We start from the raw sequence: 19,144 nt of genomic DNA, 5'->3' as shown, positions 1-19,144 counted from the left end.
TCACCTGCTCGCACTGACCGTACAGGTCGATCAGCAGATAACAGGGACTGGGCATGTCCTGAGCAGCTACTCCCTGGTCCATGCCATTTACAAAAAGATGCAGGCAGCTGTTAGAATCCACCAGCAAACCCAAAGCAGTACCCTCAGGACAGGTGTCCAAGTTCGGACCATAGTTTTCAAAGATCTGAGGAAAAGGTGGACATAAAGGCAAAATGGGTTAAAGTAACATTATCCAATAAGAGTCCAAAATCCAACCCTCCACTGCTACTACACTCAACACACCAGTATTACTCTGTGCAGCCTATTGGTTAACAATCCTTCCCAAATCGCTGAAACAGCAACATCATTTTAATGAATTTGTTTTTTTTATTAAAAAAGAAATTTGTTTCTAGTTTACAAAACTTGCAACCTTTACAAACTTAGATAGCTAAGAACAGAAAACAGCATAAAACCAAATAAAACATTAACCATTTAGATGCACATATATCGTTTCGTAGAGATTATGAAAATAAAGAAAATATTCAGTAGTATCTCCTTGAAAATAACTTGAAAGCACCAACATTTACTTCAAATGTATACATGTACAAAACAAATAAAACATTAACATAATTATCTTTGCACATAAATATAAGGAAGTCAATGACCTGTATATAAAACAGGCCCTTCAAGGCCAATGTACGTTCAACTAAACCTTTGATTTAAAAAAAAAACACGTCTTTCAAATTTTAATTGCTCACACAAATAGAAAAGAAGCGAATAAGATAATTATCAGAAAAATTGCAAATTATTTGTCTCAATGAGCATAGCCTTAAGTTTCAACAAAAATGTACCAAGTGCCAACAATAAACGCGTACTAATACCAAACATAGCCCTTTCCCAAAATGACTGACGAGCAATCAACATTGGGTCAGGATGATAGTCACCCAGAAGATTTTCTCTAAATGGTTCCAAAGGCATACAAAATAGAACTAGATGTTTCAATGTTTCGCCCTGGTTTTCAGTAAGACAGAAACACCACCACTTCTTTTTTCGTACAGAGAGGGGAAGTTTGTACTGCACGTGCTCCTGTGTCGGTAACTGGTTCAATTTCAATCTCATGTAAACCTTTCGAATTTTATGACAAGGACATTTTAAGATGTATAACGGCCGGGATGATCTCTTTCTGTCATATTGGACAAATTCTGTGTACGTTTTGTATATATAGTTAAAATCAATGGTGCGGATCCAATCCATCTCATATAGTTTGCGTTTGACCGCAGGTAACCCAAGAGCTAAATCATCCTGCGACACTTTTATAGATCCCAGTACTTCGTTCATTTGAGCAACAAAGAGAAATCGATGGTACATCATCTTCAATCATAAGCTTTTTGAGATCCATATATAAAGAATTTCTAGGTGGATCAAGTAGTTTAGCAAACGCAGTAAGCTTCCGCTAAGTATATCTAGATGACAAGGAGAGCAGCCCAAATTCCTGCCTAACTATGGAATTAGGTACTGCAGGGGCAAGACCCAATGTAGTTTTCCAAAGCTGCCCTTGGATTTGATCAAATACATTGTCCAAGTTATTAATACAAATATCTAATCCATAGAACAATGTAGGTTCAACCTTAAGCAAATAAAACTCTAAAAGTGGAATAAGCGAAAATTTGGAGTACTTTTGATAAATGATCATCTGAGAAAGGGATTTACCTTCTCAGCTATCCCCATCTTCCACGATTCCAGCGAGAATGAATCAGCTAATTGGTACCCCAGATACTTTGTAGAATTCACCTGTAGAATCAATTCACCCGAGATGCTCCACTTCTAGCTTTTGCTGCGCTTCTTATCGTTGAAAATAATGACATTAGATTTGGCTGGATTGGCTTGTAAATTATAAGCATCCGCAAAATTGGAAAATGCATTTAACTTTACCAGTAAACCAAACAGTGTTCGGTCCATAAGAATAATGTCATCGGCAAAGCACAGCCAATGCAAACAAAGCTTGCCCAAACCTACAGAATACCTGGCAGGATTGGTCCATGAAGCATTAATGTCGCTGATATATAAATTAAACAAGGTGGCTGCTAAAGAGAAACCCCATTTAACCCCTGTCTGGGAAGGAATCAGATCTGTAACAGTTCCTTCCTGATTTATTCTGACCTGAAACAAAGTATTAGTGTGTAGCAATGAAATAAGATGCACCAGCCTTTGCAGGAAGTTCATGTTCAGCATTTTCCACCACAGCCCATCTGTAATAACCCCATCAAAGGCAGAAGACAGATCTAACACCGACATGTATACTGGTCGATTTAGTGTATGCAAACCGTTACACCATAATCATAGCATTCAGAGAAGTACCCATATACTTTCTGAATCCAACTTGAAACCTTGAGTATAAATCATTTTCAACAATGTGATTTTCCAACAGCCTTAACAACAATATAGAAACCACTTTCGCTGCTGAGTCAGTAAGAGCGATTGGGCAATAGTACACTGGGTCGCGAGGATCACCCTTCTTATGGATGGGGATAATAATGGCTTTCCGCCAAGACAATGCGATTGTTATTTGTACGTAGTATATGGTCAAATTTAGTGTAGAGCAATGAAGCCCAAAGTGTAGGGTCCGATTTAAAAAATACAGGGCGGGGTCCGATCAGGGCCAGCAGGTTTGGAATTTTTCAATCGCCCACTCAATTGCCTGAATGGAAGACACATAATTAGTATCAGGGATACTATGAAAGACTTGAACACAGTCCCCTCTATATTTATAGGGGAGTTGAAACTTAATTGAAATATAGGAATGCCATTTTTCCACAGAGATACAAAAACTCATCCCTAAGGAGCCAAAAGAGGAATCACCTCTGAGAATATACCCGATATTACGAACATCCCTTTTACAAAGTAATCTGAACAATTTCAGCGGAGTGAATTTGGTGCTTTATTAATTTCAGCGCATTTCTGGCAGATCGTTGAATTTGATGTTCATGAGTTAAATAAACCTCAAGAGGCATATCCCACTTCATCAGTTCTTTCAAATCATAGTTCCTCTTGGATTTAACATTTTGTATTTGAGCATTAAAAGGTTGACAATGCAAGCGATTGCCGTTAGAAAAGGATATCATAATTTCATGAAGATGATTTTCTATAATCTTCCAATTCCAGGTCTCCCTATCAATGTTATCAACCCCGAGGAGATCATGATCAAATACACACCATGCGCCCCTGTGGAACAGATAAGTTAATTGCCGACACAAAGAAGGGGACCAATGGACAGATGTAGAACCCCTCTTAAAACCAAAAAGGGACAAAACAAGGCATTTGAGAAGAAACCGCCACTTTTTCCTTAAAGCGGAGCATAATGGCAAAATGATTGCTAAATGAGAAATCTCCAATGATCACAGGATTAACCAGTGGAAACAAGTTGTTTGAAACATTCCTCCACGTCACCATGGAGGAATCAGAATGAAACTGCTCAATATGACAGTTTTGTAGCTCAAAAAAACAAACCCATAAAGAACCCCTATTACGGGCCGCAGCCAAAGCGTTCCGATTACCTAAGGAATCGTTACAAGCCGCATTAAAATCTCCACCAAATATAATTGCATAGTGTGGATTAGCAAGCAGAGCATCTTCAAGTAAACTGTCCAAAGTATCACAGAATTCATCAGAATTGTGTTTTAGAGGATTGTAGTAGATACATACAATTAAAATAATAAGGTCAGAAATATGCGTTTGATTATATTCAATTGCCAGGATATCTTTAAAAGTACCGAAAGTCCTAGAATTGAAATGTACCTTGTTATTTAATAGGACCGCAAGCCTGACAAAGAGGCCTTCCCTAATGCGACCTGCCCGGCCGGGAGGGAAAAAGATGTAAAACCATCCACCCCAATCAATTGTGTGGACATGGTCTCTTGAATAATGAGAATTAAAGGAATGGTTCGGTCAAAAAATGTTATTGTCCCTACGTGTCGGCCATGTGTTTTCAAGCCTAAGTCGCTCGATTTTAGAAAAATGTCCTATGGACCTTACCAGAGTTTTTGTCCATTAAACGCATGCGAAAACAGGCACCAGGGTGCTGTCATTTTGTGATAAGCCTATCACTTGCCCCATCGCCCTGGCTGACCTGCTTTTGCGGCACTAAATCATATCCCCCAGCCTGTCATCAGCAGACGCGTACCGTCCATTTCACAACGCCAAAGCACGTCTCGTGTCAACAATCGCTGCGCTTCAGCTAATGACGTGTCGCCATGGAAATGGCAAGACGCCTCTTTCCTCAATAAGTATAAACAGACCGTTTCACAACACACAGCAGCATATTTTCGATTCCATTCCTCTCTCTGTGTTACTTAGAGTATTCTGTGACTCGTTTCTGTGCTCTGGTCAGCTACCTTTGCCGCTTGTAGCCCGTGTGAACACCTGTACCATCGCTATAAATTATTTTAGTTTGTTTACCACACAATGGCTACAATAATGCCCTACATGTACGAGCCCGAGTATACCGAGGAGGAACTACTGGAAAGGGAAACGCGAAAACGATGGGGCTTCGGACGGCAGTTGGCTGGACGAATCAACGGATGAAGACACTGGACCTAGTCGTGTAGACGGTGTTTCCACCTGGTGCACATGCAATCGGTGCAAGCTAATGCCAACCGAGGAGGAGAACTGCTGCTGCTGTGAAAACTCGGGATGCATGGCCTACATTTCGGAAGGGGAGACACGGCCGCAATGCATCACCGAACTGCCAGACTTCAGGGCAGCCTGCCTCACACGGTCCGTGTTGAGGATAATGATGGTGCTTATGCACGAACTTCATGCAACTGTTCGTCCTCGTAATCCGAGTAACGAGTAAGTATAATCTGCTTGTGATGCCACTACTATTTCATTGTCGTCTCCTATATCCAAAATTACATCTACATATCATTTTAACGCATGAAAGTCATTCAATAGTGTGCAGTGTCTAGATAGCATTTGTCCGAGCAGAATGCCATTAGTTACAAGAATTGTCATTGATAACAAACGTTTAATCAACTTATCTTGGTCATTTAAAAACAGTTTGTATCATTATTTTTCACAGGTGGTACCAGCTAGTGGCCTATCGTTCCTTTACATGGTGGCTTCACGGGAGGCTTGGACACCGCGTTCGAAGAGTAATACCCGCCTGTGCCGTTCGTGCCATAAGAGAAACTTTCCTGAGTGACAGCGGTCAGTACAGGGGATTTTTCCCTCGCTGTGCTGCAACCTGACCTGTACAATGTGTAAAGTTTTGTATTTTTGTGCCATCAAAAAAAGAAACAAAATAAAACACCACATATATTTTAACAACGGTTGTTTCAATTTATTTTAAATAAATCAAGTGTGTCTCCATTCAGCAGTCTTCCTGTGCCTTATCTGCACGCCCCAGGCCCATCCATCCCACCCCCTCTATCAAAGGCGGTTCGCGCCAGTGGATGCGCGCTGCCATGGGGGGCTGTCAGGGGCGCGAACGGCCAAGATGCCAAACAGCATATACACTTCAAAAGGTATCCCACGCCAAGGGCCCATCGCTCACATGGCCTCCTCAGACTCTGTCTCCGGCCATCATTTATAAATTTCTGCAATTTATGCAAATGCTAAGCCGCACAGGATGAACTGGTATAGTTCCTGCGACCAAAACAAACCTTGCATTGAACATTGTATGGTTCATTTACTTTTGTATCACATTTTTATTCATCAAGATTGTATAATAATGTCGATATTTACTTTTTAGAATTTTCAACAATGCCTGCCTGTTCGATTAGCGGTTGCCCTTCGAAGACCCATGCTAAATCTAAAGGCACTACAATGCATACATTCCCGAAAACTGTTGATCGAATAAGAGAATGGGTCAGACATTGCGGATATCCACTGGATGAGCTGGAAAGTAGAGTCCAACAATTCTTAGAGGACAAGAGGGGTGATCGATACTGCATCTGCAGCCGGCACTTTTCCTCGAACATGTACACAACATCTTGGGTAACAAAGAAGAATAAACGGCGAACGGCACGAAAATTGCTCACGAACGCTATTCCCACTCTATTCGTCCACATTCCGCCACTGGTGAGTCAAGTGTCCAGATTTAGCTTTAGGCCTTGCGGTAGTGTGTAGGTAGCTGAATGGATTTATTGATATTTTAGGTGTTGTGTCCCTTGTAATACTTTCGACATTGATATGAGTGTATAGCTTTTTGAATAATGACATTTATCAATATATTCTTTTTCGATTTCATAACCCACAAACGAAATCTATATATGGGCACAGGGAACTGTGCTATATTGTGCATTTTCAATAGCATTACTCAAGTATTCTGTCTCTTTACATGGCAATTTTTAATATTGGCATTTCATTATCAATCAATAATTTACCTTTACAACTGCTTGACTGTCCCTTGAATCTGAAGCAAGAACATTCTACATCCGTGACGTGCTCGCAGTTATAAACCACTTCTAGCGCGTATCAAGTAATCTTACTTGGCTATTCCGCTACAGACTTGTTTTATGCATGTCAAGTAATATTATTATTGTATTGTGTAATTATTTTACCGAATGTTTGGTTAGTGCTTTCCAACTGATATACACCTTAGTTATCGTCCACTGGTGTTTGTTTTCAGTTATGATTAGTGTTATCCATAGTACTGTCTTTCAGGGAGATGCTGAAGCGTCCACCACATTGACAACATCCCTAGATGTTCTTCAGCAGCACAAGGTATGGATACTGACAGCCCCATCGAACTAGATCATCAGAGCTGTAATACTTGTCGTTTGATTGTTCTACACAATGTTTCATTCGTGGTTAGCCATTGATATGTACCTGTGCGGTCGACCCCAAGTGTGTCTTATGTTTTCAATATTGTAATCCTTACTAATGCAAGTACTATCTTTCAGGCAGTTGATGGAGCGTCAACCCCTGCACTTGATGCAGAGCCTGACATTCAGTTAATTCCAGGGGAAGTGGAAGCGGGACCTTGCATATACGAATCGGCGCAACAGCTTTCGGAAGTGCGCACTACATTTACAACATCACTACATATTCTTCGGCAGCACGAGGTATGGATACTGACAGCTCCATCGAGCGTCATCATATAACGTGATTCCATTTGCTATACTTTCTTCCCTATTAACGCAAGTACTGTGTTTCAGGAAGACGACGGAGCTTCCACTACAATAACAACATCCCATTTAGATGATGCAGATGTAAAGAAATCAGAGAAATAAGTCGATTAAATCTGATCATATTTAGATATTCCTTGATTCTTTTAGACAATGCATCATTTGTTGTTATCACTTTATATGAATCTGTGCCGTCGACCCCACGTGTGTGTTATGTTTACAATATTGAAAACCATACTAATGCAAGTACTGTGTTTCAGGGAGTTGCTGATGCCTCCTCTCCAATACAACCATTCATGGCAGTCCATGTGGAGCCAGAGGTATGGATACTGACAGCTCCATTGAACTAGGTCATCAGAGCTTGAATACTTGTCGTTTTATTGTTCCACACAATGTTTAAATCGTGTTTGGCTATTGAGACGTACCTGTGTGTTCATCCTCACATGTGTTTTATGCTAATAATATTTTGATACACAGTAATGAAAATACTATGTTTCAGGGAGTCGATGGAGCCTCATTCCGTGCTGTCTATGCGGATACAGAAAATATAGTCGTTGCAGCGCAAGAGGAAGCGGAGACATGCGGATACGAATCGGAGCAACAGCGTGCAGATGTTGAAGGTCGAGTCAAAAAAGTTGCAAAGAAAAGAAACAAAAATAAGGTTACAAACAGTTCATAACTTTAGAATTTTTTTTGTGCTGGGGACTATTTTATGTTTTTTTCCAGTCAATTGTACTGTACTTTATCTTGTGTTTAAACTGATCATCCCTTTTCCAATCTATCCTCGTTACCCGTGGGTGTCTGAACTATACATACACAGATAGTGAAGCGAATGAGAGATGTTGCTTGCCAGACCATTTACACTATGGAGGAACTATTAATTCAGACGCCGCGTGTTGAGACTAGAGATGCTCATGTCCAATGGCCAGAACATGAAATGAATGTGTCAGGAGAATCCAGTAAAGTTGCAAAGGACCATTGCTACAGTGCGACCGCACCATCACAACAACATGATACTGGATGTATTGAAGATGGCTCTGAAGTAGTTGCAGATCAATTCACACAATCTACACCCGCCAAAAAATTGCCACCAAAAAAGCTGTCGACATTGTTGTGTTCTCCCATCAATGTTGAAGTAGCAGATGTTGAAAGGACAGAATGAACCAGCAGCAGCATTCACCGACGCATCAGAACTTGATAGCAGCGATATTTCTTTCAAATGTGGTGATATGTCCTCAACGTCACAAGCCGAAACAACTTTGATGCAGGATGACAGTCTAATGAAAGAGGGCAAATACATAGTATTCGACAGTTGTTTGATGAATATTATAAGTATGCTGAAATGTGGGCACTCAGTTGGAGGGGAAGTATGTGGGGAGCCATTGATTCATGTGACTCGTCAAAAACAAGGCAGTAACGTCAAAATACATGCCGCCTGTAGATTTAATCATGCGTTCATGGTCTGCACAACTGATGTTGGGGAAGCTGCCAGCAGGAAATCTACTGTGTGCAGCTGCCTCACTTTTTAGTGGGTCCAGTTTTAGAAAGTCTCTTTTCTTTCAGTTTGTGGGACTCCATTTCATTTCTAAAACGCAGTACTACAAATACCAACATGATTATCTGTTTCTGGCCATTAGTGATGCTTGGAAAATTGAACAATTGTCACTAGCAAGTACATTCAAAGGGAAACGATTGTCTGCCAAGTACTGCACCTACCACTTTCAGGACATGGATAGTAAGAAAATTGTGAGTTTGGTGGTCATGCAGGTGGTCGTGCAGGTGTCCCAATGTAAATCCTCAGTGGCCATGGAGAAACTAGGATTTATAAAATTATTGTAATATCTACAATAAAGGGGAATGCACATCGACCTCATAGCCACAGACAGACAGGTTTCAATTGCCAAGACAATGAGAGAGCAGTTCCCACATATTAAACATCAATTTGACGTATGGCATCTTGCTAAATGAATCAATAAGAAAATATTGGCTGCAGGGAAATAAAAAAGGTTTGGAAAGTATTTCACAGTGGTCCCAGTCTATCAGCAACCATCTTTGGTGGAGCTCCAAAACTTGTGAAGGGTCAGTGGAAATCCTACTTGAAAAATGGCGGTCACTGATGCACCACTGTACCAACGTTCACCGCTGGACAGAAAACCAACATTTACACCAATGTGAACATGGCCCTTTGTCCACAGAGGAGGCACGGAAGAAGAAGTGGTTGATTGCATCTTCACCTACACACAAAGCCATTGAGAAGATTGTTTTCGATAAAACTATCAAGAGATTTGAGGGGATTGACAGAATTCTGTCACACAGGAGAATTGGAGGTGTTCCACAATATGTGCCTAAAGTACAGGCCAAAGTGATTGCATTTCAGTTTACAGGGCATGAAACATAGGACTCTACTAGCGGTCTTGGACCATAACGAGAATGTTGGCCGTGAACAGTCTAGGACTACGGGAAATGTAGGAATGGCTCGCTACACTAAGATCTTTGGAAAAAGTAGTAAGAAATGGGTGGTGAAACCAGTATATGAGGAAATGGAGTTCGACTTTGTTAAAGGCCTTATTGTTAGTGTACTAGAGAATCACAGATGGAATTTTGAGCGTTTCTGTGCAGAGCACTGATGCACTGCCACCAAACATTGCCACCCAAAGCAGAGCTCTTTGAGAAGTTCAAATCCCGGTTTAAATAAATCATTGTAATCTGATTGTCTTTTTGAAAATAATGTTATTGTACAGTGTGCATACAAAGTACGCTAACCCTAAACCCTCCATTCACCATCCTGGGTGGCGAACAACATGGGTGTCATCTTTGACTTCTCTCTCTATTCACCTCATATTGCTGACCTTGTGAATATGTGTATGTATATATTTTTGTTGCTGTAACTAAGTTTCGCAATCACATGTAAATGCTGCGCACTGTTAACCGAGGGGAGGCGTGCGTATTGCAAATAATAAAACAAATAAACAATAAATCTCACTTTCAACTCAACTCCTCGGGTACTTTATACTTTCCCCGACCTGCCCCCAAAAAGTCAATGTCTCCATAGTTATGGTTCTCTAGGGCTGCAAAGCTCGCAGACAACGAGGACAAAATTGGGGGCCTTAGAACGCGCCAAGCAAGGCGTTGCAGATGGGGGAGAAGCTAGTTTGCTTTTGCAAATTGAGGCCTAGTACAAACATGGAGTCGAAAATTCAAGTTCTCACAGATGGCTTTACACGGGATGTTGCAAAGTAACAATGTACGCTCATGCAGAGTGAAGGTCAGCGGCTTTGATTTTATGCTCGCGGGCTGAAGAGGCCCGCAAATCGCACTGGCAGTATAAGGTTCTATTGTTTTTTGACCTTGAGAGACAGGGACCATGCCGAAATGACTTCATTTTAAGGAGGGGTGCAATAACGTAAGACGATAAGGCTGACAATTCTGAAACTAGACAGAGTTTCATGTTAGTTCAGTATATGAAAAATCGTTGGCACGAACGAACACAGTAGGATTTACGGACTGCATTACGCAGAGATACAATGGAAATGGCAAAAAAAATGTAACTCTTTAGACGCTTTTATACCGGAATGAATGAATGAATGACTGAATAGCAAGTACAACATTTGTGGGATCGTCTTTCTACAGGGCACATGGGCATGCATGTACCCATTCGACACGCATGTAGACAAACAGTCGTTTCTCGCATGTAGACAAACAGTCGTTTCTCAGTGGTTCAACAGTAAAAAAAAAAACATTAGTTTGTGTGTTTCCCTCGATTTATTTTGTTAGTTTTCGCATTGCTTTTAGAGCCGAACATACTCCATTGCACTATCCTCGCAAGCAAATAGTTTCAGCTTGCCCGTAATAAATAAAATGAATAATAGTAATACAGATCGGCTGGTGAGACTAATTTCAATTTTTATGTTTTCTAAACAGGTACATCCTACCATATTGCCACTGCCACCTATTCCAGACCCCGGCAGACGGCTTCTTCAACCGCCAACTGCAGCTTCTTGTAAACAACTGCACTACATTGACCATCTTATGGGACGATCACCAAGGAGCCATATGCCCTTACGCTGTACTAGCGGCTAGAAGCAACATATCGACCTTGACAGTGGCCTAGTGCCTAGTTGATGGAACAGCCTTGCGGTTCACCGTGCGTCCAAAGTGCTTCTTTTAATGAAAACCAACACCCTGTGTACCATAAAGGAACAGCGCGTGACTCACGATAAACTTTTACTGATTTGCGGATCGAGAGAAAAGAAAAAAAAATTCCATTCCAATTTAACATGCCAATTGCTGAATATTCTCTAAACATTTAATGTCAAATAAATGTACTTTACCAAATGTACCGTATTGCTGTTTGATTTTAAAGTACAGTTTCATATTCCGAATTGTGGTGCGCGGTGTTGGTTTCTGGGTTCTGTGTGAAGTCGCGTAGAAGACGAATGGGCGTGTTTGCCTACGCAGCACAGTAACGTCACGGAGAGGGGTGGGGAATAAGAATGTTTTGATAATATCAGGCTCAGGGGCAGGGGATATGATTTAGTGCCGCAAAAGCAGGTCAGCCAGGGCGATGCGGCAAGTGATAGGATTATCACAAAATGGCAGCGCCCTGGTGCCTGTTTTCACGTGCGTTTAATAGGGATGTAACGGTATAACGGTATACCGTTAAAGATACCGTGAACCACTTAATTGAACAATAATAACCGTCACATTGTTTATACCGTTATACCGTTCATACCGTTAAGTGTGCTTTTCAATCTGATTTGGAAAGGCTGCAGTAAGCAATTGCTGCGCAGTCTTGGTTTTGCACTGTTGGATGTGCCGTCTGCCAAGTAGTTTCAGTTGGAGCAGTTTTTAATGCCATTCCATAAACCACACGTGCCTTACACAAAATCAATATGTTAGCAATAGGAAGAATAGATAGTGCCAAGAAGGAAAAGGGTTTACTTTAGGGTGGCGGCTTTGGGGTTTATATATTTATAATGGATAATGTTCTCTAAACATATGGCAATGGGGGATTTCCCTGGTTTTATCTTTGAATTTACAAATAAGTCACACTGCGAAATTCACTCATCTCTGTGGGTATTCCCTGCTGCCATACCATGTCAGTGATTACTGAACACCTTTTGGCCCGCAAGTAAACTAAAGGCTGTAACGTAAAGAGAAAGTGCGCCCGTGCGTGCGTGCGCGCGCACAAGCGTATACTACCATCAGCCTCCATTGATCTGTGGCATGCAGGTTATCAAGATGGCAACATGTTCATCTTCACCAGTAGCCAGTGGGGAAGCAAAAAGCCTAAATGACCGCGTTAGAAAAGCTATTCAGTTTGCTTTGCCAGTTGCGGCAGGCCTCCACCCCACCCCCTCCTCTCCACACGTGTGTTTGTGTTTGGTGGAAGCAAGGTATTTCAGTGGAAAGTATGTTGAAAAGCCCAATTCTGGCCCTGCGTGCCTGGTTTTGTTTGTGATGATACATCTGTCAATTTATGACCTTTTAGAAAATATTTGTTAAGATCAGTTAACCACCTGCTATACCGCGATAACCATGATATACCGTCATTTGGCAAGAAGGTTATCGTACCGTCATAAAACGAATACCGTGACACCCCTAGCGTTTAATGAATGAAAACTCGGGTAAGGTCCATAGAACATTTTTCTAAAATCGAGCGACTTAGGCTTGAAAACACATGGCCGACACGTAGGGACAATAAAAAATTTTGACAGAACCATTCCTTTAAAAGTAATTCATCATAGGATAGTAAATCAATCAATTTCCTAAGGTTTGAGTAACCGCAACAATTCCAGGAAATAATCGATATATCAGAAAAGCTACCGCTTGTTGGCCGTCCTAGCCAATTCAGAAAAAGCAGCAAGCAATGGAGCAAACCAAGTTAGAGAAGTAGCGTTTGCAACCAAAGCTGTCAATTGGGGCATTAAATCATTAGCAGTTAGTGTCACAACATTAGCTGCACTGGAAGACTGGAGGTAGATGTACCACTGGGGGATCCATGAATGCATTGGCCTCCTCTCTAGTATGGAAAGTACACAAGGTCAAACCCTGCTGTTTCAACTTGAATCTATGTTTCCATATCAAGAGCAGTATATTAGCTGAATATGTGCCGCATCTCATCTTGTGGTTATTCTGGTTTGAGAAACAAATCCATTCTATGTCATCAGATACGAGCAAGCGCAGTTGAGGGACGCGCCTGAATATACTAAAAAGAAACTAACAATTAATTCTCTGATGCCCATGTTTATTTGGATCACTAGCCCATCCCAAAATATTTGGCATATCAGTAGTAGTATTGGTCACCTCCATCTCTAGGTCATCTTGCAAGTAACCAGTTATCCCAGACACCCCTGGTGGTTACTCGCAGGACTTAGTGGTACCCCTTGAAGAGGATTGGAACAAGGCACTTTCTTCTGAGTGATGGAATTTTCATTACCTTCAAGGAGGAAATGAGGACCAGACTTCATTTTTATATTCGGAAGGGGCCCACAGTCAGCAGTAATAGCGGCTCGCTGCACCTGCTCCACATTCTGACAGCCAGGCACAGTAGAGCTTATGGTAGGTGCATCATTATTACCAACATCATTGGAATGACCAGCCCCATCCTCAGAGCTGAACTTTTGAGCATCCAAGTGGGACCCTTCCATAATGATTAGAGGGATGTTTAAAAGGAACGCATTGTTCAAGAGCTTTCTCTTGCACCAGATTTTGAGAAGACAGAGCCATTTGGAACAGGCCCTCACCAGCACCAGTTCTTTTTATTACAGCAATTGGATAAAACTGCTTTAAATGACTCTGCTTAGTTAGTATCTTGGAAGCTGGTATATCCAATAAAGTCAGATGCCGAAGAATCGATTGCATCAACAAAATGGGAAATAACACAATTACTTCTGGATTGATCAACTAGATTACCCTGACCTATGCTGTTACTAACAGTTCATATAGGAGTTAATTCAGATTTCGATTTCCCTTGCTTTGTTCCAAGTGCTCGATGTGATTCTAATGCAGTATTTGTAGGATTAGCAGTTGCGGTTCTAAATGAATACAATGAAGTTTTTGCTGATTTATAGGGCTCAGCTATTTCTTCCATATTAAGAACCTTCTTTGATTCGTCAATGAGCTGTTCAAGATCAATATTCACATCATCTCCCGTGGGAGAAGCCACAAGGGGCCTCATTACGAGTTGGGCGGTAGGGAATACCGGGCGCCGGTAATCCCCTACCGCCCGATTACGAGGTCCCCTAACGGGAACCACTAGGGATGTGTGGTCGGACCACACGTCCTTTACGGGTCCCGTTAGGGGACCAGGCCGCTAATTACGGGCCTGCCATTAGCAGGCTCGTAAATAGTGCATTCCCCATTCCCATTGGGGGCTCAAATGGGAATGGGGAATGGTTGGTGCAATGGGGACTTACCGGTCCCGCCAGGGTCAGACTAGATCGGTAAGTACCCATTGCACAAAACCGGACACGGTATGGGAGGCAGCCATGGAGCTAATTGCTCCATGGCTACCACCATACTCGTAATGACCCCCAAGGACTATTATTCCCATGTTTAAGGTCAGGTAGGTTTTTAGGTTTTTTTTACTTGCTCGTTACTACCAGTATTTGTTTTTACTTTTCTAGTATCATTGTTCCTTTTCATAGCTTGTGCGTGCATACGTTTTAACTTCCGTGAATGGAGTCTATTGTCAGGCACAGCTACCACGCTGCCGGATTCTATCCCTTGTAGAGTTCCAGCGCAGGTATCCTGCTTCTCAATATCCATCATTACCTCGACGAGTCGTGAAAGACTATCTGGGTCCTCTAAGGGCCTATCATCTGGTTTCATTTCAAAATTGCCATCCATGTGCATTCCCTTTCGTTGCCCAGCACAGAGGTTTGTCTCTGTAATAAGAAAACAAAATATATCATCTAACTTCAGTGCATTTAGTTTCGCCGCCTCACATACGAAACCCAGATTTGGAAATTATTCCAACCCCAAGTCAGTGGACCCACCAGCAGCAACTTGAGCAAACAATCTGGCGATATAATTCTTAAATTGGTCGGGTCCTATGGTCTGCGTCCCCCGATTCTCGAATCTCAACACGGGGGCATGCTGGACCTTCCCAATTAACGTATCCAAAGAAACCCATTTTTCAGCTTGCATATTAACATTAGCCAACATATAGCCCTCCAATCTACTAGTTTTTTCCACCAAATCCCCCATATGTTTTTTCATATTTCCCAATTACATATGCGTCCTTTCATGCCCTTTATCGAGCAAATTCAGAATCTGTACGAATATGGGAAAATCATTACACTACATAGGATTAATGCAACCATCATTAGGAGCAGAATTGCTCTTGTTACAAGGATTCTGGTTCCCACAGGGTGATACAGAATGATCAAGTATAGGGTTGCTCAAAGATGATTTAGCTATAGAGTTGCCAGTAGAAGGGAGGTGAACAGAAATGGGCTCAAAGTGGTGTAGATGTAGAAGCGTTCTCCTCTTTATGCGCAAGTGGAGTCCCCATAGGTGAAAAACCAGGATGTAATAGTGCTTCGCGACAGCGCTTGGACCATTCCGCCTGCACCGTTGGGGATAAAATTGATACATCAGTAAGATAATGCCCCAACGGTGTCCTAACAGGTAGAGATGTTTTATCATTTACTTTAGAGCAAATATGTGCTGGATTAGGAACACCCGCAATGGGGGTATTAAGCCCGTACTGCCCTGGCTTAAGGAAATGCTTGTTTGGTGATGTAACTAGTTGAGATCCGCTTCCCGCAATTGAACCAACAAATGGATCAGCAGCCATTGATTGCAAGCTATAAGGCACAGTATCAGAATCCATATCTCTTAATGAAATAGATTCGGTGAAGTATCTGGTCCTTTCTGACAGGCTCTAAATAGTAGGTGCTCGTGTTTCTTGTTACTGCCATGAATAAAAAATAATCCCAAGAACAGTAGCCTGAAACCTGTGGCTCTCCAGATGTTTCAGACCAAGTCTCTCATGATCCCTCACCAATCACTTTGCTGACTTGGACAAACAGGAGCTGTAGTCCAAAATATAAGGGAAGCCAAAGGTTGCAGACCCTAGCCATATCGGATAATTACGGACACATGCCCATACATCTGACTTCAGCCGTTAAAGATTCTTGGAAAATGTACCTTAACACCATCTTCCATTCATAAACTTCCTAGTTTCTAGCATGCAAAGCAGACGTAGCATTTAGTGATAATGAGGAAAATGCATGCAAATACTGTCTGCTTAATTTTAGCAGAGATTTCCAAGTGTACACAAGCTCACACAGTTAATGAAAGATCAAGCTAGGCTGTGCCTGTACATTTTTAGGGCAAGAAAGCTTATGGGTTACGAAGTATGCATTTTAGTATTATACTATAAAATGTTTTGTAACTCCCATATATATATGAAACTAAACGGCACATGTTTTGCACCATCTGGTGCTTTATCAAGGCTACGTTAAGTGGTCATCAAGATATTACTAATACCAACATACTGAAAAGGACAGATTGTGTTAAAAATAAAATATATCACTATATGAAGAACAATGTTGGTGAGTTCCGTTTGTTTTAATGTAGGCTTTAAGAATTAAAGAAAAGACATGCTACATCTAAATACTTTCCTTCTGTAAGAAAAGGAAAGTACAACATACTTTGATATTTCATGAACCATGTAAGCAATGTCTGTTCAAGTTCAATCTTGCGGCACATTGGCACACGTGCCACTCATGTGTACAGTAGCAGCCGAAATCCAATGTATAACCCCCAGCAGGTTAATATCTTTTAATCATTTCCCACATAAAGTTATTTGCCGTAATGACTACAATACTCCTTATGCGTAGACCCCTTTCTAGTATGCTTATATTGGGCTGTCCAAAGGAAGGAGACAGAACCAGAGCAAGTTGCACAACAGCATATAATTACAAATCTGTGCCGTATGTATGGGTCCTCCTTAGTGCACACCCCAACCGACAGTACTTTTATCAGCGTATGAACTCTTAATAACTGGGAAGATGGGCGAGCTGAATGGAGGCAGGGGCACTATGGACTAGCGGAACCATAGTCAGTATGGTGAGAAAAGTTTTCTGACTACTGCATTCCACTCATTACTCCATAGTTAACAGAATGTATATCACAATTGTAGACTAGGGAAGAGGAAGATACATGCATACTTCAAAGATCATTACGGACTAAAAAGAGTCCACCCAACGGTACTGTCTGCTCCTAAACCCATGTTCATGTTGGGGATTGATATTAAATGATATGGCATTTATAACACGCCTATACACAAGTGTTTCAAGGCGTGACGAGGCAAGGGGGGGGGCAGAGGGAAGACAGATAACAATCTTACCAGGCTGGGTGACATTGAGATCGCGCAAGTGCGGGGGGAGTGCGGGAGTCAAGGGGGAGGGTATTGTGCAGTACATAGGGTAACAGTAAAATAAATAAAGACAATAAATAAAAGTGCGGCTAGTTAGTGGCAAGTGCAAGGGTATGTGCAGACATCCGGTGTCACGTGCTGGTAGGGAGCTGCAGGGATACAGAAACAGTCCCTGAGTGCAAGGGTTGCTAGAGGGGCAGTTCAGGTGTGCGACTGGCGGGAAGGGGACCTGGGTTCGAGATCAGAATGTAGCCAGGTAACCAGTGCAGTTTCAGTTTCAGCCAGGAGATCAGCAAGGGAGAGGAGGAGTGAAAGCAGAAGCAAAGAGGAAGGTCTTGAGGTGCTTCCGGAACCAAAGATGGCTCTCATGTTTCAGAGAGGCAGGGAGGCTGTTCCAGAGGGAGGCCCCAGCAGGAGACAGAACCACCAACTTGTTTCTTGGAGAAGCGACTGACCCTGAGGGAGTTGGAGGCGTATGAGTGAAGAGCTCGAGAAGGAAGATATTTAGGAAGAGAGACTTGAAGGTATTGAGGCCCCAGAAGGCCTTGTGTACAATGCAGAGGGTTCTGAACTTAATCCTCGCTGCAACTGGGAGCCAGTGCAGAGATTTCAGTCTTGGAGAGATACGATCCCTGTGCTTGACGCCAAGGACAAGTCTCACAGTCCTGTTTTGAATGAGTTGCAGAGGGCGCACAGTAGAAGCAGGCAGATTTAGAAAGAGGCTGTTGCAGTTGTACAGCCTAGAGAGAACCAGAGCTCAGGAGACCGTGCACTTCTGGGGGAAGGAGAGGAAAGGAAGATTACCCCTGAGGAGGTGCAGCTGGTAGTGTGACTTCTTAGAGACGTCAGAGAAGTGAGGAGAGAAGGAAAGTGGGGAGTTGAAGATGACCCAGAGTTTTTTTTAGCCTCACAGGTGGGAGCAAGAAGGCGGCCAAGAGAGACCGGGAAGAGTGACAGGAAAGGAGGGAGCAGGTGCACCAAACAGGAGACTCTCGGTCTTACTGGCATTAAGGCAGAGCACATTGGCGGCACACCACTCCTGGATAGCAGACAGCCAGAGATGAGAGAAGGAGAAGAGGTGGCGGAAGGGAGCCTGAAAATGAGTTTAGTGTCATCCGCATAGCATTGAAAGTTGGGGCAGAGAGCGGCGATGCAGTGGACAAGAAACGCCAGGTATTGGTTGAACAGCCAGGGAGAGAAGTTAGACCCCTGGGGAACACCACAGGTAACAACAGAGAGAGGAGATGAAGGACCCACGTTGGACCTGGGAGGGTCGATCGGAAGGGAAAGAAGTCAGCCAAGCCAGGCCTGATCGATGATAGCCAGGTTATCAGAGACAGTTTAGCAGGATGGCAAGGTTGACCGTGTCAAAGGTAGAAGAGAGATCAAGTTAGATGAGGACACAGGGAGTGTTGGAATGAAGGTTGGAGAGCAGGTCTTCACAGATCTTCAGGAGAGCAGTTTCTGCGCTTCTGGCAGCTCTGAAGCCAGACTGATGGTCATGGAGACAACCAACAGAATCAGTGTCAAGATTAAGTTGTGAGATGGTCAGCTTTTCCAAGAGTTTGTCCAGAAAAGGAGTGATGGAGATTGGGCGATAGTTTTCCGGGCAGGAAGGGTCGGCAGAGGGTTTCTTAAGACAAGGGTG

The 19,144-nt window shown here is 42.5% G+C and overlaps 1 protein-coding gene across 3 annotated transcripts in view; it reads right to left on the bottom strand.

The window, feature by feature from the left end:
• The window catches only part of NEURL4 (neuralized E3 ubiquitin protein ligase 4), a 1,090,504-nt gene that overhangs the window by 310,440 nt on the left and 760,920 nt on the right, over positions 1–19,144 (bottom strand). For all 3 annotated transcript variants that reach the window (XM_069645712.1, XM_069645703.1, XM_069645722.1), the window contains one exon: positions 5–184. In XM_069645712.1, the coding sequence (XP_069501813.1) occupies positions 5–184 (180 nt within the window). The remainder of the gene's footprint in view (positions 1–4; positions 185–19,144) is intronic.

The sequence above is a fragment of the Ambystoma mexicanum genome, chromosome 1p (assembly GCF_040938575.1).
Source record: "Ambystoma mexicanum isolate Mex_15411 chromosome 1p, UKY_AmexF1_1, whole genome shotgun sequence".
Taxonomy (NCBI): domain Eukaryota; kingdom Metazoa; phylum Chordata; class Amphibia; order Caudata; family Ambystomatidae; genus Ambystoma; species Ambystoma mexicanum.
The sequence above is the reverse complement of the archived record's forward strand: the minus strand, read 5'-3'. Positions and strand labels throughout refer to the sequence as shown.